Below are 26903 nucleotides of genomic sequence, written 5' to 3'. Positions count from 1 at the left end.
GCAGGTCCTTTTCAGACACCCAGCCATACACACACATATACAGGCTTACTATGGGCATTCAGACACACTCCCCTGGGTGGGATTGTAGGTGACTGGTCCCACCCATCTCACCAAGCCACCTGGAAGCTTTCCCTGATACACTGTAACAAAAACCTCAGCAGTACCTCTGCTGATAAACACACGTTCAAGCTTCCATCCCAGGTCCACCCACCCTGGGATACATAACGGTCATTTACCATCCTGCCGTTCATCCTATCTCCATTACCACAATGGATATGCCTGTGTGCATGACCCATATAGCGCCCCCTAGCTGTCACAAGGGTCACTGCATCACAATATATATATTATTATAATATTTTAACTTTTCTCTTTGCCCTTCTGTTTTATTTGCCTGATCCTTTGCCTAGTACCCTGCAATACTCATGCTATGCAGGGTATAAGACTTGTAAGTTTGACACTGACAGAATGCGAGTTAGACTCTTGTTATGCCAATGAAAGACCTCTGGGTACCATGGAGACTAACTTCTCCCTGTGATTGTGCCACATGGGAGCTGATGAGGTGAGAAAGGGAACCCACTCCCTTTCAGAACATTTTAAATGCTACAATCGCTGTTCATCATTTAAAGGGTTAAACAGCTAGGTGAGGTGCTGCCATTGGCCCTGGCTGCAGTAGCTCAGGTGTCGATTAATCCAAACAACTTTTGTGTGCACATAATCACAATGAGGAACTGATATGTCAATTTGTGGTAAGTACTTACAAAATCTGACATTAAAGTAAGTCATATGTCGGGAGGGGGTTAATATAAATCTCGGATTTAGATTGAAGAATGTTTCTCTTCCTTTATAAATTACATTATAGACATTAGTGAATATTTCAGTAGCTAAAGACTTATTACAATAAATAACAGTTTATAGTTTTACTTGAATATATATATATATATATATATATATATATATATATATATATATATATATATATATATATATATATATATATATATATATATATATATATACCGCTCTGGCAAAAGTCAAAAGACCACTGCAAAATTTTCATTTTGTCTGATTTCTCTCTTTTATAGGTATATTTTTGAATAAAATATAAAGTGCTCTTTTATTCTATAAACTACTGACAACTTGTCTTCGAATTTCCAAGCACTAAATTTTGTATTTATTTTCAGAAAATGAAAAATGGTCAAAATAAAAAAAAATGCAGTGCTTGCACACCTCAAATAATGCTAAGAAAACAAGTTCATGATCATTTAGAAACAACAATACTAATGTTTTAACTCAGGAAGAGTTCAGAAATCAATATTTTGTGAAATAACCATGATTTTTAATCACAGCTTTCATGTGTCTTGGCATGCTTTCCACCAGTTTTTCACACTGCTTTTGGGTGACCTTATGCCACTCCTGGTACAAAAATGTAAGCAATTCTTCTTTGTTTGATGTCTTGTGACTATCCTTCTTCCTCTTGCTTACATTCCAGAGGTTTTCAATGGGGTTCAGGTCTGGAGATTGGGCTGGCCATGACAGGGATTTGATGTGGTGGTCCTTCATCCACACATTGATTGACCTAGCTGTGTGACATGGCACATTGTCCTGCTGGAAAAACCAGTCCTCAGAGTTGGGGAACATTGCCTGAGCAGAAGGAATCAACTGTTTTTCCAGGATAACCTTGTATGCGGCTTGGTGCATACATCCTTCGCAAAGATTAACCTGCTCAATTCCAACGTTGCTGAAGCATCCCCAGATCATCACCGGTCCCAGGGCTGTGGAGTCGGAGTTAGTTTTGTTTGGAGTCGGAGTCGGTAGAAATGTACCGACTCCGACTCCAGCTTTAAAAAAAATGTATTAATATTTCATATTTGAACTTTCATATGAATTTTATAAATGTTACTCAAATATATATGTTCTATCAAACTATGAACAACAGTGATAAGCAGTTCTGCTGGAGATAGAGACATTTCTTACTTCTTGTGTGTCACTGTTCTCCACTGCCCTTATCTAATCTTATACTTGGTTAACCTCATGCTGCCCCAACCCCCCTACTTACAATGTATGAAACTGAAAGTGAAAATGTGTTGCAAATTCTTAGTAGTAAAGCTCCTCCTCTAGACTAGATCATACTAGGTGTGCTTCTTCCAAGCATCTCACAGCTGCCTGCTACTCAGAAGAGGAAGACTGTAAGAAGTATTATCCTTTCAACAAACTTTGCATCAGTTAACTGTGAGTACATGAGGAATAATAACAGTATTACTGACCACTATATCAGTTGTACGACCTGGCAATAATTTTTTACAATTGTTTTTAGGAAAAACAATTGTTATTTAGATTGTGAATGCAGAATTAAAAACCTGAGAATGTCAAAGAAGCATCACATTAAATCAGCTGTATTTGAACATTTCACCATCACTCAAGATAGAAAACATTATGTCTGTCAGTGTATGACAAATGATCCAGACGAAAACAAATGCTGTGAAGCCAAGATGAGTGCATATTCAGGCAAAGATAAAAATGCTCCTACCAGAGCTTCTAATCTAAAGAGACATTTACAGCGCTTTCATCCAGAAGTACAGAAAGCAGTGGATGAGAAAGACTGCATCCAAACCAATGAACCAGTGCCCAGCTCTTCCAGCCAAACAAAGGAGCAGAGAACTTTGCAGCTATCAGTTGCAAGATATTTTGTCAGTGACAAAGTTACTGTGACAATGACAGTAGATACATTTAAAAAACAGATCATAGAGCTTGTTGTAAAGGATAGTGTGCCTATTTCATTATTTTCACGACCAGCTTTTATGTGTCTGAATGGGGAAATGGCCCGCAAGCTTGGTGTTTCTCTGGAGAGAGAGAGTATTAGAAAATTAGTAATCGAAGAAGCTTTTAAACAAAAGGAAGAACTTAAAAAAACTCTCAAGGGACGCTTTCTGTTTCTTAAAATGGATGCCTGCACACGTCACAGAGTGAACTATTTTGCCATCAATATCCGATTTGTTTGTGACAAAAATGAAATAGTTACCAAGACATTGGCAGTAAAAGACACCAAAGCTCATCACACCAGTGAGTTTCTCCAGGTCTTGGTGGAAAAGGTTCTGCAAGACTATGAACTTAAAAAAGAGCAAGTTCTTTCTGTCGTAACTGACAATGCTTCAAATATGATAAGTACTATTAAGCTATTGAATGAGAGTAATGATGGTGACCAGCAGCTAGAAGAACATTCTGGGTCCACAGACACAGAAATGTTTGAAATAGAGGAACACATTATTGTAACTGAGGAGCAAACTGAAGTTGCTTCAGATGAACAGCAACATGATAGTTTAGATGATCTTGTTGAAACTGTGTCAATATGTTCTTTCATTCATCACATGCGCTGTGTTGTGCATACGCTACAGCTGGCTATAAGAGACAGTCTGCAAGAACGACATGCTGCTGCACTGATTGTCAAGGTGAGAAAATTGGCTACTGTTGCCAGAACCCCTAAAGTTGACTCAATTTTGAAGAGACGTGCTGGAAAAGGGGCAATTATTGATCAAGCCACACGATGGGGCAGTACTTACTTAATGATTCAGCGCTTGGTTGAACTGAAAACCTTTCTTGTAGACATGGCTAACCCTCAACTGACGCTAAATGAAAGTCAGTGGAATCAGGTGACTGAGGTGGAAAAATTGCTAGAGCACCCATTTACAGTGACTAAAAAATTACAAGCAGTGGACTTAACTCCAGGTATTTTCTTAAAGGAGTGGAAGAACCTGATGTTTCGCCTTTCCCAAAGAGGAGGGTTAATTGCAAGTGGCATTGCTACATCAATGAAATGGAGAGAGGAGCTACTATTACAAAATAACATTCTTTTGGCAGCTGTTTATGTAGACCCAATGCATCGGATTCTTCTAGATGATCAACAGCTAAGTAAAGGAAAAGAAGCTCTGTTTGAAATAGCAGTAAGGATGAAAGGGTTGCAGAACAGTCTGGAGGAACAAGAAGAATTTGGTCGTCCTGCCACATCTTCACCCTCATCATCAACTGATGAAGAATTTAATTTTGAAAAATATTTGGGTCACAAGGACCGTGCAAAGCGTTCCCGCATAGAAGAAGAGTCATCCCCATCAAGGAACACAGCCAGTACATTTCAGCAGAATTTTTCATGTGCACTAAAAGAAATTGAGAAATTTGACCGTTCATCAAAAATAACAGTGCAACAAGCGATTCCTCTGTATCCTGACATTGTCAGAGATGTTGCCTGAGTGGTTACTGCTTTGCCACCAACACAAGTTAGTGTAGAGAGGTTGTTCTCTGCTCTCAAAATAATTAGATCAGATTTGAGGGCATCCATGAAGGAGGATCTGACAGAGGCAATACTTTTTCTGAGGACAAATTTATAGATTTCTTCTTATTAACTGCATAAAAGTGTTTATTGCATATTTACTTACAGTTTAGAAAAGTTTATAAAAGTTATTTGCTATATTCTAATTGTATTCTAATAAATGTAGTTTTTGCTCTAAGTGGTCTGATTACTTATATGATGGTGAGAAACTGAATAAGCACGATGTTTAATATTTTACAACAGTAAATTTGTTGTTATGAATTGGCCATTTATGAAGGAGTCGGAGTCGGAGCCGGAGTCTGAGTCGGAGCCTGATAAAATCCAGGAGTCGGAGTCGCAACTGTGGCTTACCGACTCCACAGCCCTGACCGGTCCTCCACCAAATTTCACAGTGGGTGCAAGACACTGTGGCTTGTACACCTCTCCAGGTCTCCGTCTAACTATAAGACGACCAGGTGTTGGGCAAAGCTGAAAATTGGACTAATCAGAGAAGATTACCTTACTCCAGTCCTCTATGGTCCAATTCTTATGGTCTTTGGCAAACTTCAGCCTGGCTCTCCTTTGCTTCTCATTGATGATAGGCTTTTTTCTAGCTTCACATCAATTGAGCCCTGCCTCTAGGAGCCTGTTGCAAAATGTTCTTGCTGTACACTTCACCCCAGCTCCTATTTGCCATTCCTTTTGTAGGTAACTTGATCTCATCCTGCTGTTGCTGAGTGACATTCGAATAAGATGACGGTCATCCCGGTCAGTGGAGAGTCATTTTCACTCTCTGCCAGTCTGTAGCTTTGTTGTCCCCTATGTCTGCTGCTTGACCTTGTTGTAATGGACTGCCGTCTTAGAAATTTTAAGGATAGCGGCAACATGACGCTCACTGTACCCCACTGCTAGTAAAGCCAGAATTGAGCCCTTCTTTTCCTCACTCAAGACTTTTTTCTTTTCAACTCCTTTGGTGTGGTTAAAAGTTATTTTTTCATTCCTATTACTTTTGGGATATTTCTAGTACTTCTTTTGCCATCCAGCTTGTCCTATTGCAAGATATCCATGAGACATTAACATTTTTTTCATTTACTGGCTTTAACTTGTGATGTTATCCTTTTAGACTTTGCAGGCATGTGCTGTGTGTATGTATGTATGTATGTATATATATATATATATATATATATATATACAGAGAGAGAGAGAGGCAACAAAGAAATGGAATCATAGAATGTTAGGGTAGGTGCACATGATCAGTAATCGCTGCGTACTTGTGCAGTGTTCAGTCTGCAGTTGCCAGATGTTACAGCATAGTGGATGGGATTTCAAGATATCCTATGCCCACTATGCGTCCACAGACACCAATGGCTCACCCACCGAGACGAATGTGCGCCGCGTCTCTCCAGACCGCAGCATATCTGTTTAACTTGCTGAGACATTAGTCTCCGCAAGAGAGATTTCACACATACAATGTATTGGACGTGGTGAATCTGCACGGTTCAGGGAACACGTGCGGATTCACCTGCATTCAATAGACGGCAGCTCTTTGGACGCAGTCAACATGTGCTGCGTTCAAATTGCTGCCACTTCCGGATCGTGTGCACCCGGCCTTAGAGTTGGAAGGGACCTCCTGGGTCTTCTGGTACAACCCCCTGCTTAAAGCAGGATTCACTAAACCATCTCAGACAGATGTCTGTGGGTCGCCCTCCCAGGGCCGTGGGGTACTCGGTACCAGGCTGGTATCAGTGGGATGTGTCACAGCAGCAGTGACCCGGTCCGTGGCCCTGGGCGCCCAAATCAATGGCGGTTGCGGTTTTTAATGGAATAGTTTGTGACGCCACCTGTGGTGTTCGGCAAGGGAGGTGTTAAGCCGACGCTGCATGCAGATCCGCTGGGACTGATGGTGTGGTGCAGTGAAGATGGTGTAGCTCCCCACAGGTGGAGCTGTAGTCCCAGGACAGTGTAGGTGCTATGGATCAGGAGAGGCGCAGGATGGTATGGATGCTGGTACCCAGATGTAGCGGTGCTGAAGGTGTTAGCGCACAAATAAATGGAGGACACCAGAGCTTGCAGTTTCAAAGCTTTACTCAGTTCGTGGTACACACTGGTGCCTGCCTCCATGCCGTGTCCTCCGGGGTAAAGACTCAACCAAACTCCCGGGCAAATCAGGGCTCTCCTCTCCAACACTCCGCCAACATGTACCTTCCTGAACGACTCCGCCAATGCGCCTTGTGGTGTGAAGCACTCCACTGCTTAGTAACCCTGGAATGCCTCCTAAGAGATGTTCCTAGAACTCTACCTGCACGGCAGACAGCTGTAGTCTGCTTCGGGGACGCCTCACTCCCGGCTCTCTATCTGTGTTGCTGTTGTGCCTCAAGTCTTGGATGGGAGTAATGCATTTACAGCCAACTACTCCACCGGTGTCTGCTGCAGAACCATAAATGTCCATACCACCTCGGGGACTGGGCCCCGGCCTTGCGCTGAGAACCTATAGGCAGGGTTCCTCTTCCAACCCACTTCTCTCTGTTCTCTACTCCTTCGTTCCGTACTTGACTCTCTTTCTTATGGAAACTTAGGTTACAGTTCTACATCTTTCCACCTTCCTTACTTTCCCGTGCCAGCTGGCTCAGGTCACTGAGGCAGCTACAGCACTCCTTCCTCCATCCCTTCTTCCAGGGATCCTCACTCCTCTCTGAGCGACTTCCTACTCCGCCGACCTTCTGTCAGACTGAACTGTAATTCTAAACCTTCCCAGTCTTTTATATGGATCTAAACTCCACCCACCTCCCAACACATCCAGTGTTCCAAGCAGGGAACCACCAGAGGTGCTCTGCTACTCTCTAAGCACTGAGTCGCAATGTGGTTGTGCAGAACTACTCTGTTGTGTGGGGTGCGAGTGTTGGAGTGTGGAAAGGAGCCCCCAACTTACCCAGAAGGTGGGGCACCACACCTTAGGAGAAGGTGCAGTACCTCTGTGGTGACTGAGCCTCAGGGGCGCCACATCTGTCCAGCCTCTGTTTGAAGACTTCCATTGGAGGAGAACTCACCACCTCATGGCAGCCTGTTCCACTCATTGATCACCCTCACTGTCAAAAAGTGTATGTTCTGCTGAGGAAAGGACTGTTCGGATGCCAAAACACTTTAATTATTTTACACATTTTTACTGTAGAAAACTTGAAACTGTAGTTAACTATTGATCCAGTACTGTCTCAAAGTGGGAAAAATATCCCATTTTCACTTGGTCCCTTTAAATGCAAAGTATTCCATCAGCAGGATCAGCCCCCCCTGAGCCGTCTGTATGGGTATGCAGGTCATGAATAATGTGATACCTTGATATCTGTGATCTGGTGTCTTATTCCAGAGACATCCATGTTTTTCTTGTGTGTCAATGAGCTGTTCAGAACTCTGGACCTGGCATAGATCTCCCAAAGAATCTGCCTCCAGAGCTTATTTTAAATTAAAGGGGTTGTTTACAGTGTTAGACGTGTACATCGGCAGAGGAGATGGTCAGTCATCACATGTCTCGCACTGGTAACACCCTGTTTAACTTAAAATAAACTCTGAAGGCAGATTCTCAGGGAGGTCCTTATCCGCCCATAAATCTGAACAGCTCATTTACATATAAGAAAAACTTTGATTTTTCTGGAATAAGACATCAGATCCCAGATATCAACGTATCATTTTATTCAGCTTCCGAAAACCTGTGGCTTAGTAGGGTTGATTCTACTGACAGATTCCCTTTAAAAGATGTGGGCACCTTTTTTGTTTTTTATTTAATTTTGCTAAAGAATAAGGCGTCTACAATCTTTGGGTATCGCAGTACATAGCAGAATGAGTTAACAGTCAAAGCCATCAGTGGAACGTTCTCATGACAGGTTGCCCTTGTGCTTTCAGAAAATTAAAAAGAAAAAAAATAGATTAGAATAAACGGTGTTTAATTAAATCAAGGGAACTCCTAGATCCTGGAAGCCAAAGTGATGGACAGTAAAGTGATGGCATATTCTAGTGATCTGCCAGTACTTTATAAAATGGAAATATACCTTGACATTCCAATTTAGGTGATCATGTTCTCTTATGTCACAACAGAAGTTTTTTTTTATAAATTGCATTTTATACAGAGATCTTTGCTCATTATATTTTGCTGACACTGAACCATTTTATGCTTTTCTTTTGAAGCTTAATAGGCAGCAGCTACAAACCATACGAGAGAGATTTCAAGCTTTCCTTAAAGGTGACACGCAAATAGTGGCTGATGAAGCTTTTATCAATGCTGTTAGGAGTTACTATGAGGTAAGCATTCCAATGTCTAATATAGTCTTCATACTGAATACTGACATTTCTGCTTAAAGAGGTTTTTCCAAGATGAGTAAAAATTAGACATGGCATAAAATAAATCTTTTATTCAGCTGTTAAAGGGACTCTGTCAGCTGTTTTTTTTTTTTTTCTATTTAATCTGAGAAAAGTGTAAGGGCCGCATCACACATAGCGACACACCAGCGATCCCGACAACGATATGAACTTGTCAGGATCGCTGGTGTGTCGCTACATGATCGCTGGTAAGCTGCCAAACAGGCAGCTTCACCAGCGATCAGCACCAGCGACGATGAGCGCAGCGCGCTGGTGCAGGGAGCTGGTAACTAGAAACCCGCTGTTTACCTTGGTTACCAGCTCCGTGCATCAGCGCGCTGGTAACTAAGGTACACAGAGGGTTTCTAAGCACCGCACGGCGCTTAGAAACCCACTGTTTACCTTGGTTATCAGCTCCCTGCATCAGCACGCTGGTAAATAAGGTACACAGAGGGTTTCTAAGCGCTGTGCGGCACTTAGAAACCCACTGTTTACCTTGGTTACCAGCTCCCTGCATCAGCGCGCTGGTAAATAAGGTACACAGAGGGTTTCTAAGCGCTGTGCGGCACTTAGGAACCCACTGTTTACCTTGGTTACCAGCTCCCTGCATCAGCACGCTGGTAAATAAGGTACACAGAGGGTTTCTAAGCGCTGTGCGGCATTTAGAAACCCACTGTTTACCTTGGTTACCAGCTCCCTGCATCAGCGCGCTGGTAAATAAGGTACACAGAGGGTTTCTAAGCGCCGCGCGGCGCTTAGAAACCCGCTGTTTACCTTGGTTTCCAGCTCGCTGATCGCTGGTCTCCCGCCTGCCACACGCAGCGATGCGTGCTGGCCAGCGGGAGACCAACGATCAAAAAAAATTTCCAGGGCTTTCCACAATGATCAGCGATACCCGGCAGGGGGGCCTGTCGCTGATAGGTGTCACACACAGCGATCTCGCTGGTGAGATCGCTGTTGCGTCACAAAACGAGATCGCTGTGTGTGTGACGGGGGCTTAATAAAGGGCAAGAATGCCTGATTCCAGTGATGTGACACTTACTAAGCTGTGTATACTTTTTACACAATTTAGTGTTTTATCAGGAGGACTGGCTTCCACAAGAGGACTAGGTCTCATACAAGCCAGTCCAGCTATTCTGTTTAACCCCACCCCCACCAGTGATAGGCAGCTTTCTGTCAATACACCGTGGACATAGGAAGATGCCATTCAGAGGTGTTAGTGGGGTTTAACACAGCTCAACATTCTGAGCACTACTATATCTACAACAGAGAAAACAGAGATTCAAACAAAACTCCACCAAGCAGTTCAATAAGTGACACATTGGTGAAATAGGGCACAATGTGCATGCACCCAATGCAGCTGGTAGAGAAACATGGCTTTAACTTCAGCACTAGAATACTAGACCCCAACTGGTGGTTCAGTGGGCTACAATGTTGTTACAGGTTCTCTTTAACTTTGACAACTTTTAAGGAGTAACTAAAGTTTTATTTTAACTGAAGTCAGCATCTGTGTCTCCCCTAAAGGCTCCATCACTCTGAAGTGATTTATTTCATACCCCAAAAATAGTCAGAATGTCATCAGAGTTTGGTCAGTGCGTTACTTTTTACCATCAGAGTTTGAAAATTGTATCTGCCCACGGCATCTTTTTCTGGCAGATTCTGCAAAAGCACCCTATAAAAGAACTGTCAAAAAGACATTGCTGTGTACATGTTATGCCTTGGGTCACTTTTTTTTTTTTTTTTTAACTGCTTTTGGCTTCAGAAACCTTGAAGTGGTTAAAAGAAGTAACCTCAATCTGCGGTCAGCCACCAATAAGGAGCCACCTGCTCTCTATATGTGACAGTATAGAGTGGGAGCTGACACAAGGCTGCCGGAGAATCGACCTCCGGAAAACGACCGCTAGCTTCACCTGAGGTATGTGCACGTACCCTTACAGGAGCTTGAAAACACTTTTTTTTATTTGAGAAAAATAATGAAACTGTGACCAAACAGTCTGTGAAAAATGGACAGCCCAAAGATGGCATCTAAGTGCTGTCTGATTTTTATCACGGATCCATAGACTAACATTAACAAGTTTGATGTGACGCACAGATCGATATGAGAGACAAGGCTTTGTGCTTCTGCGTGGACCACTCGGTCAAATGAAAAAAACAGACATATGACCTACCCCATAAAAAACACAGAGCACTCTTACAAGAAAAAATGACTTCTGAAGGAGCCTTAACATTGGGGATATGCCTACTTCAGGAGATTGTTCTGATAAGCCGAACACCTAGAGGAGGGGGACAGGTGTTGACCCAACATCCGCACTCCAAACGAGTACGCTCTGTTAGGAAGGAGGCTGAAGTCAAGCAATTAAACTGGGGAAAAAGCAGGCAAGTCACTTAAATTTAATTTATTATTATTTTTTTTTTTACAGGAAACATGACAAATTCCCTATTAAAGTTATTGACTTCCAAGGTTTCATAGCTTTCCACCCTGGGCAAAGTTTATTGAAAGAAAAATTTATTAGAAAGGTTTATTTAAAAAAAAAAAAAAAAAAAAAAAAAAAAAAAAGAGAGTATTACTGTCATAGGTGGCAGTAATGGTGCCTGCAAGCTGTGAGATGCTTCAAACCATTACAATGTGGAACCCATGTAATATTCATCCTGTATATTGAAGACTGTGCCAAAATAACACTCTGGTCACGGTACACTGAAAATAACCTAACCAATGGGTCTGTAATCACTTTTACTCTTAAAGTGAAATATGGCAACCAAGCGATGTGGCCACTGTTCATAATCTAGTTGTAGATCTAATGAGTTTACTATTGTGTAACAGGTTTTCTTGAAAAGTGATCGAGTGGCCAGGATGGTGCACAGCGGAGGATGCTCTTCAAATGACTTCAGGGACGTTTTTAAAAAGAACATTGAAAAACGAGTAAGAAGTTTACCGGAGATTGATGGCTTAAGCAAAGAAACTGTTTTAAGCTCATGGATTGCTAAATACGATGCCATTTATAGAGGGGAGGAAGATCTGCGCAAACAGCCCAACAGGATGGCTCTCAGTGCCGTGTCAGAACTTATACTTAGCAAAGAACAACTTTATGAAATGTTTCAGCAGATACTGGGAATAAAAAAATTGGAGCATCAGTTACTGTACAACGCTTGCCAGGTAGGATTATGCAGCTTTTTTATACTTGTCGTTACCCTTCCAGTCTACAGTCTACAAATATATACAAACTCCGGTATAAGCATGACATTGCTCTACAATGATATGTCCTTAGAAAAAAATAACTGGTACCAAAAAGTAGAAAAAAATTATCTATAAGGCCTTGTCAATCATCTTGGTTTTGTGCAATGCAATACTTATTACAACTAGAGATGAGCGAATTTGTTCGTTTTTTGTCCCCAAATCTGAATTTGCCATATTGGAACACTATTCGTGCCGAATGTTTGTCTTGTGATCGGTTCCAAACATATTCGGTAGTTTCTACTCCCATTGATTCTAATGACGTTTGGCTGTGTTCGACAAATATTGCAAAAACAATATTTGAATCCGGAACTGAATGCGAACAAATTCACTCATCTCTAGTCACACCCTATACCGGATGCATTCTGAAATCGGTGCTCTTCTGAATGAGGAGTCTGACTTCAGGTGACACATTGGATAATTAGAAATTATGGTAATAATAAAAATGATCCTTTCTGTAAACCACAAATCTGCATTGTGTAAAGAAGCAAACATGTCATAGTTTAAATCATCTATTGTGATATTTCACAGTCTGGTTTTAAATTATGATACTGAGAAATATACTTTTAATTTTTATCATGTTTAAAATTCAGTATTTATACAGTATGTGCTACTTAGCTAACCACGCTGCAAAAAACATTATTTTTACAGACGTCCTTACAGAAATGCAACTATCATCGTTTAATGATTGACTGTAAGAATTTAAAAATATATTATCATTCACAGCGGCATTTAACAAGTTAACAATCGCAAGCGGAGTACTGTTCCATCTAGGATTGTTAGGGGCAGGTCCTGGCTGTAATACACAGTAATCATCTGCCAGGCATGGGGTGGGCTCACTGCGGGAACCCGCTCCATACACCCGCTTCTGTTATACACGGCGGATGTAGTGAAAGGGTAAATGACTATGTTGAGTTATTTAGAGGGCACACCAAATTTACACTGTTATACAAAGTGTCATATCTTCAGTGGGTGATGGGTGCTTAGAATTCCACGCTCCTACTCCTCACTTATTACACATGCAGTAAATGCTGCTGTCAGCTTGATAACGACACTTAACAGGTTAACGGCATCACGCAAAACTCCGCTCCACTCATGGCTGTTAGAGGCTGATGTTGGCTGAATAGTACAACAATTATCAGCCGACAATAAAGCAGGCTCAATTTCTTAGACTGCTTCAAAGAAGGCTACCTGACATAATAGTATGTCATATACCAGGAAAAGGTTAAAGGGGATTGCCTGGCTGAGCAGGAAAGTCTTCATTCATTCTTTACTGAAGGTGGCCATATCGTGACAGTGTGTGGCATGCACACTGTGCACACTGTCAGGATTCCCCTGAATTCCTCATGAGGGATGGCAGCTATGTAATTTGCATAGCTGTGGTCTCGTGCCAACTATACTCTCCTGAGCTTCTCTCAGTATTGAGCATGAAAGTAGTTGTTCAATCTTATGATTTCTTCTTTTCAGCATGCTTCTTGACTCTTTGCTTTTATCCTGCAAGTTTTTCTTCTGTCCTCTGCTATGAATTCCATGGTGCGTTTATTTGTCAGTAGATGGACATACTGCTCACGTTCCTCTTGAAGACATGCGTATTGTTGTAATGAGTATTGTGACATGTGTTTAAATAATCTGGAGTGCTACTTTAAAGGGAACCCTGTCAGGTGATATATGCTGCCCATACCGTGGGCAGTATGTATCAGGCACTGGCTGTATGATCACTGTGTGATCACATGTATGTTTGTCTCTGAAACGCTGCAGCTTTTTGAGAAAAACATACTATTAATCCATTAAGGTCCAATGACGGACACAGTCCGTCATTGGACGTCTCCCCTGCTTTGATGTGGGCTCCGGCGGTGAGTCCGCATCAAAGCCTGGTCATGCCAGCTGTTTTGAACAGCTGACATGTGCCCACAATAGGCGCGAGTGGAATTGCGATCCACCTACGCCTATTAACTAGCTAAACACCGCTGTCAAACTCTGACAGCGGCTTTTAATCGGTGCTTCTGGCCGCGGGGCCAAAAATGCACACATCGCTCACCCCTGTCATGTGATTGTGGGTCAGCGATGAATTGGCATAACAACCAGAGGCCTCCTGGAGACCTCTATGGTTGTTGATGCCGCATTGCTATGAGCGCCACCCGGTGATCGGCGCTAATAGCAAAGCAGTAATTCAGCTACATATAGGCGATGAGCTCATTGCCTATATGTAGCAGAGCCAATCAAGTATGGGATGCTTCTAGCCTCCCATGGAGGCTATTGAAGCATGCCAAAATTTAAAAAAATATGTTTTAAAAAATAAAAAAAAACTTTAAATCACCACTTTCGCCCCATTCAAAATAAAACAAAAAAAATCACACTGACCTAATATATGTATTGCTGAGTTCAGAATCACCTGATCTATCAATAAAAAAAAAGGATTAACCCAATCTAAACGACAGAAATATGTTTTTTTGGTCGCTGTGACATTGGATTAAAATGCATTAACGGGTGATCAAAAGAGAGTATCTGCACAAATGTGGTATCATTAAAAACATCAGCTCGGTGCGCAAAAAATAAGCCCCCACCCAACCCCAGATCACGAAAAATGGAGACGCTATGGGTCTCTGAAGATGGCGCAATTGTTTTTTTTTTTAATAAAATTTGGAATTTTTTTTCACCACTTAGATAAAAAAGAACTTATACATGTTTGGTGTCTACGAACTCGTAATGACCTGGAGAATCATAATGGCTGGTAACATTTAGCATTTCGTTAACCTAGAAAAAAAGGCAAGCAAAAAGCAAATGTGTGATTTCACTTTTTTTGCAATTTCACCGCACTTGGAATTTTTTTCCCGTTTTGAAGTACACGACATGGTAAAACCAATGGTGTCGTTCAAAAGTACAACTCGTCCCGCAAAAAGCAAGCCCCTAAATTGCCATATTGATGGAAAAATAAAAAGTTATGGCTCTGGAAAAAGGGAAGGGAAAAATGAAAATGCAAAACCAAAAATACCCCTTGTCGTTAAGAGGTTAAACATATGTTTTTCTCTGACGATCCACAGTGTTTCAGAGACAAACATATATGGCTGTGATCATAGTGACAGTGCTTGACACATACTAGTAGGCCACGGTGTCCCTTGACAAGCTCCCTTTAATTTACAGTTTGGATAATCAGTAGAAAATACGGGAAGACACAAAACATTTCTGTCTATTGAAACATAATTCAAATGATTTTCATACATTGAATGAAGTTCATGGTCTATGCTGTGGAAATATTTTGACTAAGGGAATTGTTCCACCTGCCTTTGTTATATAAGAGAGATGATGATTTTTCTTTTTTATTTGTTACAGGGAAAACATTACTTCTGTTGTCATGGGGATTCTCATTTCCAAACTGCTAAAGATTTAAATATTTCAATGCGTATGCATGTGGGTTTATTTTGTTTTATTTAGTGAACGATTAAACTTTCAGTGAAACCATTTTCATTTTTCTGTATGAGGGTTTATTTTTTGCAGGATAGGTTACCTTTTGCAAATAGCACTATGCATTACAATAGCCTTGACATTGAAATTGCAACACCAAAAGTTGTGAGACTATGGAAATCATAGGAAAAACATGTAAATGTTATGCAAGTGATGAAAAATGGAAGCAAAATTTTCAAAACATTTGATTTATTCAGTATAGAATATGAGCGCCACACAAAGAAATGCACGCCTTTACATGCTTTGGCATGTTGTCAATTAAGTTATTAATGGTTGTTAAACGTTTACTCAATCACACTGAATGCCCTTGGACATGGAAATCATCAAGATCCGCTGCTGGCAGCTTCCTGGTCAGTTCACAACCAATGACGTCCCAGATGTGATTGAAGGGAGACAAGTCCAGAGACTTTGATGGCTCCCACAAGTGACCCCATTTTGGAAACTAGACCCCTCAGGAAACTTATCTTGATGTGTACTGAGCACCTTGAACACCCAAGTTCTTCACAGAAGTTTATAATATTGAGCCATGAAAAGAAAATCACATTTTCCCCACAATAAATGTTTTAGGCCCAATTTTTTTTATTTTCACAAGGGTAACAGGAGGAAATGGACCCAAAAAATTGTTGTGCAATTTCTAATGAGTACACCAATACACTATATGTGGTCAAAATCTACTTTTGAGCCACAGTGCAAAGCTCAGATGTGAAGTAGCGCCATATTGTAGTTCAGATTTTGCTGGACTGGTTTTAGGGTGCCATGTCATATTGGATGTGCCTGAACAGCAGTACCCCTATGAGTGATCCCAGTTTACAAACTATATCTCTCAATGAATTCATCTAGGGGTGCAGCAATCATATGGACACCAGAGGTGTCTCAGAATTTTATACGACTTAGTAAGTAAACTTTAATGGTACCAGTCCTGTGTGGGATTTAGTCAAACAGTCCTGAACTATCGCCAGTCCGTAGCTTCTATTGATGGTGCTTTAGCAAGAATAATCATACAACCAGAAATGTGAAGTATGGTATATCAAAGAATGGTGGCAATTACCACAAGCTTTGGAGAATGTGATACTTTATTCAAAATAAGGTCATCGTACAAAGCGATGGGCAGTAGGTGTGCGGGAGAGTGCTGAGCTGGACAGCGGCTGTTTCGCTCTACAAAATACACTTCTATGAGTCCATTGATGCACCTGCATGTTGCTCCTTCTTTTAGTCAAGGTGAGCAACATCCACCTGTGCACCTGTTCAGTGCTGGTGCTTAACAAATTAAAAAACATGAACAATACTACATGTAACACGTTTAAAAAAAAAATAAAATACTGACATTAAAGAAACACGGACATGTCTAGTTATCGTTCAATCCTATTGGGCCTTGAGCATTAGTATTGAGAATTAACTTTGCTTCCTTTCTTAATAATATCTGATTATAATTTCCACCCCTAGGTGGGTATTTGACTCTTTCAATGAGTACACATCTGAATACACTCAGGTCTGTGTTGTGAAAATCCCTCATATATTTGATCAATCTAGGAGCCGCCTTTCCTGAGATAATTGATCTGCAGTGTTCTCTGAACCTCACAAATAAAGGCCAAGCAGCAGTGGATGTTGCTGAGTGATAATTGCAAGCTGCCTTTGCAGTGCCCAGTATGTCGTACAGCCCACTAATGTGGATGCACCCTATATTTCCATTAACAGATGTCAGAGCTGAGTGTGGAATTGCTTTTTTTGTGGATTGAGTTGAAGCTTTTGTTGGGAACATTTTACATTACATTTGGGATCACATTTATCCAGCGCTCTATGCTGAGCACTTACATCTGGTTTACATCTAAATCTGAGTAATGTAATTCAGATGAAACCCCGAGGGAACCATTCACTATAATGAGGCTGCAGAGTTACTCTGGACGCTGTCTGGACTGTGTTCAGTGTTGTCCTTCTTTTCAGAAGTGCAGAAAATTGCCAGATCGCTCTTATATGCATGCCTAAAAAGACGGTCACCTTCAGGGAATCTTCTGCAGGAGATTCTGTCTGAATCACCCATTTCATAGATTTACACGAAAATCCTCGTGTAAGCACTCAACGTAGAGCGCAGGATAAATGTGAGCCAAGCCGTATTGCAATGTTTTGAACACGGAATGAAAAAAATCAACAGCAGGTGAAAAATTGATTTTATTTATTTTGTAAGCTGTTCCTCGTGCAGTATGAGTGATTTGATGACTTTATTCTTTGGATCTGTGCAATTACAGCGATACGAGATATATATTTGTTCTGTATGGCTGCTGTCACACACTTAAAGATGCTTTTTCTTACAAAAACAATTTTTGAGATAGCTATACTTTTTCCGAGTCATGTGAGGGCTTGTTTTTTGCGGGACGAGTTGAAGTTTTTATTGTGCCATTTTTGGGCACATGACATTTTTTGATCGCTTTCTATTCTATTCGGAGTTTTTTTTTTTTATGCCGTTCCACGTGTGGTAAAATTGATAAAACCGCTTTATTCTTTGGGTAAGTTTGACTACAGCAATACCATATTTATATCATTTTTTTTGTGTTGGCGTATTTACACAATAAAACCTATTTTATAGATAAAAGGATTATTTTTGCACCACATTATTCTAGATTTTATTTTTACCACTTAGAGTTGTATGATGGCTTGTTTTTTGCAGGTCAAGATGACTTTTTCAGAGATGCAATTTTTGTTTACATTTGTCTTTATTGCATTTTATTCATTTTGCTTAGCAGTATGATGATAAAGCTTAGTTTTTTGCCTCGTTTTTTTATTTAGTTTTTGTAACCTCTTCAGTGACCTTTGTTATCTAGTGGGACAGTTTTATGGGGCGGGTCGTTCTGGATGTTGCAATTAGTGATGAGCGAGTATACTCATTGCTCGTATTTCCCTGAGCATGCTCAATTGGTCTCCGAGTATTTTGGCGTGCTCGGAGAGTTAGTTTTCCTTGTCTCAGCTGTATGATTTGCGACTGCTAGACAGGCCGATTACATGTGTGGAATGCCTGTTTGTTAGGGAATTCCCACATGTATTCAGCTTGTCTAGCAGCCACAAATCATGCAGCTGAGACGACGAAAGCTAGATCTCCGAGCATGTCGAAATACTCGGAGATCACCCGAGCATGCTCGGGGAGACTCAAGCGACGATGCTACTCGCCCATCACTAGTTGCAATACCAAATATGTGTACTTTTTTTGGTTTAGTTTTACTTTTACATGAATAAATGTATTTGTTGTATTTGTGAGCACCTAACTCTTCACTAGAGCCCCTAAGGGTGGGAATAGGCTTGGCTCCTGATGAACATCAAATGCTTCTGCAGGAATGAGTACGAACACACAGCAGCTGACATCCAAGGGATAGGTAGCTGGAACGGCATAATAGGAGAATACAGCTGATAAAAGAAGTCATGGCAGGATCACAGGAACCACAGATGAAGATTAGTACGACTGGTATACAGATGGTCACTGGCAGGTGCAGGTGGGTCCGGCTGATATACAGATTTGCACAGCAGGTGCAGGTGGGTCTGGCTGATATACAGCTTGGCACTGCAGGTGCAGTTAAGTCCTGATAAAATACAGACTGGCATGGCAGGTGAAGGCACAACTAACAACGTAGCACAAGCACCGCCATGCAGGTGGAGGTGCTTTAAATAATAAGTGTCTCCCAGCCATTGGCTGGGGACACTTTAGGACAGGGGTGCGCGGCCCCTTTAAGGAGGATGGTGCCCCCTAAGCACAGTGTCCTGGGATCTGCGCACAGTGCGCAGACCCTGGGTAGTAGCCGGAGAGGAAGGAGAAGGTAGTTCAGGATGGGGGACATTGGCAGTGAATGAGTCTGCGTCCCTGATGGGGGAGAGAAACAGCATGCATGGACGCCAGCACTACACATATACAAAAGAGGAAAATAGCTTATCTATATATGATTAATAGTCCTGACATTCATCCACCTTCAACAATATCCGTAAGGATCTCTTAAAGAGTCTGAGGAGGACCTCTTGTTTATAGTGAACATATCCATGGACCCCATGCTTTGTCAAATTTGTCTGGGCTTTATCTATTTCAGAAAATAAAGTATTTAAAAGACAATATTGAGTTTTTCATTTTAACCTACATGGAACTTTTTGGGGGAACGTCTGTCCATCCGAGTGGCAATCGCTTTTCTAGCAATAGAGATTCTCTCAGTGAATAATGTGGACAAATATTGTTGTTAGGAAGGTAATTATCTCTCCCCAAAAGGACCTTATAACTGGACAATCCCAAATCATATGCCAGAAGTCTGCATCTTGGAAACTATATCTTGGACATCTGGCATCCAGAGGAGCAGGGTTAAGTGAGTACGGTATTTGTTTTTTTTTATTTTGTCAGTCAAAAGGAAGATACTGTGCAGCAATACAGAATAAGTGAAGTTGATATGGGCGACCTATGTAGCTGGAAACAATAACCATGCCATTCTGCCAGATTAGTGCATGCTGCAATTTATTTTCCCTCTATGCAGACCATCAGCAATAGCAAAGTCGCTTCAGCTAGTCCCTATGCTGTCCGAACATACACTTTCCTAAACAAACTTACACTTGCTTACATTAATACTTTCATATACCATATATTTGATCACTTATAATGAATTCAAAGTAAAAGCTGTATAAGTATTTTATTAATTAATTTTTCTTAAAGCCTCTTTAAATTCCCCCCACAAAAAACCAAGTTATTCTGCATTCTCACATCAGTTTTTTTCTCATTTGTGTTTTGTTCGTTTTTTAAATTACACCCCACGCTGACCCGGTGAGTTTAATACAACTAATCACACAGGTGTTTCTTTTTCTCCTTCGCCTCATTGGGGACACAGATACTGTGGGTGTATGCTTCTGCCGCTAGGAGGCTGACACTAAGTGAAAAAAAGAGGTTAGCTCCTCCTCCGTCGTATACACCCTCGCCCCTATTGCGGGCGGAACTCAGTGTCCATGGAGGCACATGCGTCTGGTTTTGCGCCAGACGTTTTCTTTTGATTTTTCCCCATGAAGATGAGACGGGGCGACGGACCCTATTGAAAGGGTCTGATCTCCCCAAACCATCAACGGGCGAGCACGTGTTGAGTATCGTCTCCACGTATCCTCTCCCGCACCGTGGGACATATCTGGGCCGTTTTCCCCAGACCTTTTTTTACTTTATTTTTACCGTCTATGAAGATGAGACAGGGGCAACGGATCCTATTTAAATGGTCCGATTTCCCCAAACCATCAACGGGCGAGCACGTGCGAGTGTCCCTAAACGTATCCTCTCCCGCGACGTGGGACACAATGCCGGACTTAACCCTGACCAGGTTGTACAGAGGCACAAGACTAGTCCGTGCGGTCCCCACTGCTCCACCAATGCTTAGACTGCGGTGCTGCAAGGCGGCGGACGGTCCCTCTCCTCACCCCCTGAAGGGGATAGATGGAGCTAGGGTGCCTGCACCGTCCTATTTTGTCAAGGCCCCCTCACATACCTGAGCTGGGAAGCTGAAGAGGATCGTCAGTGAGGAGAGGCCCTGGGAGGGCTCCTACGGCGAAGGTCCGGGACTGGAGTCCTTAGCTGTCAGATGCCTCTGGCCAGTGGCTGCAGAGCGGTGCGGAGAAGTCCGCGCCAGTAAGTAGCGCCATTTTTTTGTGGCGCCATGGAGTCGCCCCCCCATTCCCCCCCTAGCCGAAGCTAGGCCGCGACCGTAAGTTCCGCCTCCGGGCCGCATGTCATTTCCGGCGGCCCGCCCGCCAGGCCTGGGCGGCGGGTGATAAATTTAGTCCCCGGCTTCGGAGCGCGGCTAGGCCGCAGACCCGGAAATACCGCCCCTGGACCAGTTTATATGCTGGCGGTCCGCTCCACAGCTGGTGGCGTGCGATTTTTGTGCGAAGGCATCCAGGAACAGGGGGCACAGGACTGGGTAAGTGTTGCCCGGGAGACCACAGGGAAAACAAGGTGCTACCTCCTTCCCCCTATCCCCAGCAGGGGACAGATACGGCATGTCTGAAGAAGCAGCATGCATCTCTTGTCGGGCTGCGTTTCCGTGGGCGCAGAGCAAGCGATTATGCAAAGCCGGCGACTCCAAACGCGCCCAGGAGCCCTCCCCTGTGACCGAGCCCACAATGCTGGTGTGGGCAGACCGCAGAGGACAAGGCTCGGGATTCCCACTGTGCAGTGCCCGGAGCCCGACGCCTAACTGAACCTCAGTGTCCATCCTCCTCTGCGATCAAGGTGCCAAGCCCCCCAGAGTGGGTTCTATCACTGTCAAAGGTCATGCAATTGAGTCCCTTCAGGCCTCAGATGGGGGCAGGGACAGTGGCTCGCCGGCCTTAGCGGGGACCTCCACCTCACAAGAGCCTCTCGCCTGCAGGGGCCGCTCTCACTTCAGGCAGACCCGAGGGAAACGAATCCACACGGTGTCGCCCAGTCCATCCGGTGCCTTGGCATCCGTAAGTTCTGCTTCTCGCTCCCCGTCACCAGTGGTTGATAGCGAGCAGACCTCAGAATTCGACTCAGACGAGCCCCTTGACCTGGATACTCCAGCGTCACATGAAACAGTGGACAGTCTCATATAAGCCGTCAATCAGACCTTGGGGATTGAAGATGATCCTGCAGCGGCTACGGGGCATGAAGTGGCATTTAAGCAAGTGAAGTGCCCGCACAAAATTTTTTCCTCTCACCCGGAGTTTGTGGACATAGTGCAACGGCACAGAGAGCGTCCAGACAGGCGTTTCTCGGGTCAAAAGGCACTCGAAACAAGGTATCCGTTTACTCCAGACCTCCGTAAAAAATGGATGGAATCCCTGATGGTGGATCCTCCGGTTTCGCGCCTAGCCACTAAGACCCTGCTATCCGTCCCTAGTGTTTCCTCAATTAAGGATCCCACAGATCGCCTTATAGAGAGCTTAGCTCGCTCAGTATATGAGGCGTCAGGGTCAGCGCTCGCTCCCTCATTCGCAGCAACTTGGGTAGCCAAGGCTATGATATCATGGTCAGAAACATTAAACAAGGTCGCGCAGGAGCAGGATCTACCTGCAGAGATTTCGGAGGTCGCAGGTCAGATGGTGATGGCCGGAGACTATGTAATCAATGTGTTTTGGATGCGGACAATTGCTCGGCACTTGCTGCCGCTAATGCAATTTCTATCAGAAGAGCCCTATGGTTAAGGACATGGCGAGCCGATTCTACTTCTAAGAAGTCCTTGACTTCCCTGCCTTATCAGTGTGGCCACCTATTTGGGGAGAAGTTGGATCAACTTATCTTCGACTCCACAGGAGGAAAGAGCGGGTTTCTCCCTCAAAAAAGGTCAACATCACGCTAGATACTCTTGCCCACTTAGGATGGTTGGCAATGCAAAGAAGTCATCCCTTGTGCCAGCTCAGAGGATCTCCTTCCTAGGAATGATCTTCGACACTTGCCGAGGGTTGGTAATTCTCCCTCAGGAAAATGCACTAGCTCTCCGGCAGGGAGTCTGGACACTTCGCCAACCAGTCCCTCATAACATCAGATCCGGGATGAGGATTCTAGGAAAAACGGTGGCGGCAATGGAAGCGATACCTGTCGCCCAGTTCCACCTTTGCCCCCTGCGGCACGCCCTCTTGTCAGCCTGGGACAAGAATACTTTTACGCTCGATCGGCGGTGCCGACCGTTCTCTCAAGTCAGGCAGTCGCTCGGATGGTGGATAACCAGTTCCTCTCTGGCCCATGGGAAACCTTTCCCCCCAGATCATTGGCTGGTAATGACAACCGACGCCAGTCTCCTCGGTGGGGGAGCGGTGTTTTGCCACCACACAACCCAGGAACGGTAGTCGCCACAGGAGGCATGTCTCCCGATCAACTTATTGGAGATACGAGCAATTCGGCTGTCTCTGCAGAAGTTTCATCACTTTCTAGCTGTCCACCCCATCTGGATTCAATTGGACAACGCCACGGTGGTGGCTTGCAAAAATCATCAAGGGGGCACCCGCAGCAGAGCAACCATGCGCGAGGTGGGGCTCGTTCTTCAGTGGGCCGAAGCAAAACACTCGGTGATTTCGGCTGTCCACATTCCGGGGCGTGGAAAATTGGGCGGCAGACTTTCTCAGCCGGCAGGGTCGTGCATCCGAAGAGTGGTCTCTACATCCCGAAGTTTTTCAGCAGATTTGTCAACTGTGGGGAGCTCCAGATGTGGACCTGATGGCTTCCAGAGTGAATGCCAAGGTGCCCACATATGTCGCTCAGGCCAGGGACCCGCAGACATTCGCGGTGGACGCGTTGGTTCTGCCATGGAACCAGTTTTGCCTCCCATATCTATTTCCCCCACTGCCACTACTTCCGAGAGTCATCAAAAAGATCAGGACGGAAGTGGTGCCGGCGATTCGGCTGGCCCAGACTGACCCTGTCAAGCGTGGGACACAGATCTAATGCAGCTGCTCGCCAACGTTCCTTGGCGCCTGCCAGAGCGCCCAGATCTACTGTCTCAAGGGCCGATTTGTCACCTGAACTCGGGGACCTTGTGTTTGTCGGCATGGCCGTTGAATCTTGGATTCTATCCCAGGCAGGGTTCGGGAGCGAGGTGGTCGCTACAGTGATTAGCGCCCGGAAGCCTGGGACCTTAACATGGTCCTAAGTGTTCTGCAAGAACCTCCATTTGAACCACTTCAGGATGTCTCTTTGAGGTACCTTTCCTGGAAAGTGGTGTTCCTAGTGGCCATCACTTCCATCAGGCAGGTTTCAGAGCTGGCGGCCCTATCCTGCCGAGCTCCGTTCCTCACTTTCCATAGGTATAAGGTGGTCCGCAGACCAGCCCCTCCTTTTCTGCCGAAAGTCATGTCCTCTTTTTCACATTAATGAAGATGTTGTTTTGCCTTCATTTTGTCCCCCACCGGTGCACCGTGTAGAAAAGGCTCTTCACACGTTAGACCTGGTAAGAGCCTCCGGAGGTACGTATCGCGGACGGCACCCCTTCGTCAGACAGACACGCTGTTCATGCTCCCCGAAGGGCGCAGGAAGAGACTCGCTACCTCAAAATCGACCATAGCCAGATGGATTCGCTTGACTATTCAGGAGTCCTACTGCATTAGAGGCACACCGATTCCAGCAGGGATCAGAGTGCACTCTGCTCGGGCAGTGGGCGCCTTTTGGGCGCTTCAGCACCAGGCTTCGACGGAACAGGTTTGCAAGGCAGCAACCTGGTCCAGCCTGCACACATTTGCCAAACATTATATTATCCATGCTCAGGCCTCGGCGGATGCGAACCTGGGTAGAAGGATTCTCCAAGCAGTGGTGGCGCACCTTTTAAACAAGAGGTTCATGTAGCTTGGATCAGTGAGTCAATCTCCCACCCAGGGACTGCTTTAGGACGTCCCACAGTATCTGTGTCCCCCAATGAGGTGAAGGAGAAACATGGATTTTTGTGATAACTCGCCGTAAAATCCTTTTCTACGAGACGCTCATTGGGGGACACAGCACCCACCCTATTAGCCAGTTGGCTCTGTTTTTGTTTAGTTAATACGTATTTATTTATGTGATATAAGGGTGGTCCTTTTCTGGACATGTTGTACCTGTATTAAGGCTGATTTTGTTGTCCTCCTACTGCTTTGGCACCAAACTGAGTTCCGCCCGCAATAGGGGCGAGGATGTAGACGACGGAGGAAGACCTAACCTCTTTTTTTCACTTAGTGTCAGCCTCCTAGCGGCAGAAGCATACACCCACAGTATCTGTGTCCCCCAATGAGCGTCTCGGAGAATAGGATTTTACGGTGAGTTATCACAAAAATCCATGTTTTTATGCCACCCTTCTGCTAAACTCTGTGCATATCCTATTCTCATTTATTTTTTGTCGATCAGACTTAAAGTCCTTATAAGTATGCAGTTTAAGCTGAACATATAAGCGGAGCTGCAAGAAGCTTTGGTCTGCTCCTTGCTTTGCCACTGAGTATGACACAGGTGGCATAAGGTTGTCATTGTACAATCCCTTTAATTTTGTTATGTAGCCATCTCTAAGCAATGTCTGGAAGCTAGTTTACTACATGTCAGAAGTAGTGTAAGGATCTAAGGACCTTTATGTTTCCAAGACAACACATCTAAAAACGAGTAGCCAAAATCAATTTAAGACATTCATACTTGTTTATAAAGATAAAGGTTAAGTGTGAATATTGGGAATAGTTGAGGATACATGAAATACTTTGCTTGTCTGTTTACTTTTACAAGGCTAGGTTCATCACACAAGTCTGAGTGCACATAAAATTTGGATGCCATACGGAGACACAATATAGCATTTGTTTTTTATGGTTTCATTAGAATTATGTAAAATAGTAAACTGCAAATGGTCTTCAAAATTATTTACTGCTGCTATGAAAAAATGGATTGCATGTGGGTCGCAAGTGAGAAAAAAATTATCCTGGATGAAACTTTGACATTTTTGTAGCCCCTTAACTACCGCCGATACGCATTAAAACAGAGGTCATTAGGAAACTTATTCCCTCTTTCACGGCAATGGGTATTATGGGAATAGCGATGTATATGACAACTGACACCCTGCAGTATCGGACCCGTCTGGTTTTGCAACCAATGAGGGCCGACTAACCCCTGTTGCAAGGGGACCCCCTTAGTAACCATCGGACCCCAACAATGAGAATAGCGGATCCTGATGGTCACCATGGTACCCGGAGGTCATGTGATGACCCCAGGGTACGGTGGCTTGTGAGATCCAGCAATTAACTGGCTCTTACAGGCACAGTCACTGAGACACTGACAGTCTCATGCATTGCAGTACACGAGTACTGCAGTGTATGAGACCAGCAATCAAAGTAAAAAATATACATGTCCCACAGCAGTGGGACCAAGTAAAGTGATAAAAAGTAAAATAAAATATGTAAATAATTGGTATTTCCATGTCTGGAACGACCCGCTCTATAAAACTGGCACGTTTTTTATCCCGTTTGGCAAACGCCGTAATAAAAAATATAACAAAATGTCGAAAATGTTTTTTTCATCATACTGACTCACAAGAAAGTGAATAAAAAATCATATGTAAAAAAAAAATGATATACCAAACCATCCCGCAAAAAACAGGCCATAATGGTTTTCATTCGCCAAAAAAAATAAGTTACAACTCTCAGAATATGACAATGGGAAAACATTCATTTTTGTAAAATATTTTTAGTATGTAAACATAGCAAAGCATAAGAAATATATAAATCTGGTATCTCTGTAATCGCACTGACCCAAAGAATAAATCCGTCTTATCATTTACGGTGTGTGCACACGTAAGCGTTTTCGCGTTTAAGCGTTTTTACCGGCAAAAACACTTAAACGCTTACAAGAAGCATCCCATTCATTTTAATGAATTCTGCACTTTTTGTGCATATTGATGCGTTTTTTTCCGCGAAAAAAACGCATTGCAGTAAAAAATGCAACATGCTCATTAATTTCGCGGAAAAATCCGCATTTCTAACTATATTCTATGAGACTGGGGATGCTCTGGAAAAGAAACGCATAAAAAATGCTCAAAAATCGCGCAGAAAAAAATTGCGTTTCCTGGGAAGGAGTCCGGCTTTTAGTCAGGAATTTTCTGCATACTTGGG

At 43.5% G+C, this 26903-nt stretch overlaps 1 protein-coding gene across 15 annotated transcripts in view; it reads left to right on the top strand.

Moving 5' to 3' along the window:
- Positions 1-26903, top strand: part of CADPS2 (calcium dependent secretion activator 2) — a 708285-nt gene that overhangs the window by 98336 nt on the left and 583046 nt on the right. For all 15 annotated transcript variants that reach the window (XM_073573395.1, XM_073573389.1, XM_073573398.1 and 12 more), the window contains exons 2-3: positions 8477-8590; positions 11469-11801. In XM_073573395.1, coding sequence (XP_073429496.1) covers positions 8477-8590; positions 11469-11801 — 447 coding nt within the window. The remainder of the gene's footprint in view (positions 1-8476; positions 8591-11468; positions 11802-26903) is intronic.

This window comes from Dendrobates tinctorius, unplaced genomic scaffold (assembly GCF_039654945.1).
Source record: "Dendrobates tinctorius isolate UK_male_01 unplaced genomic scaffold, ASM3965494v1 ptg000035l, whole genome shotgun sequence".
NCBI classification, from domain to species: domain Eukaryota; kingdom Metazoa; phylum Chordata; class Amphibia; order Anura; family Dendrobatidae; genus Dendrobates; species Dendrobates tinctorius.
This window is presented reverse-complemented; position numbering and strand designations above follow the sequence as displayed.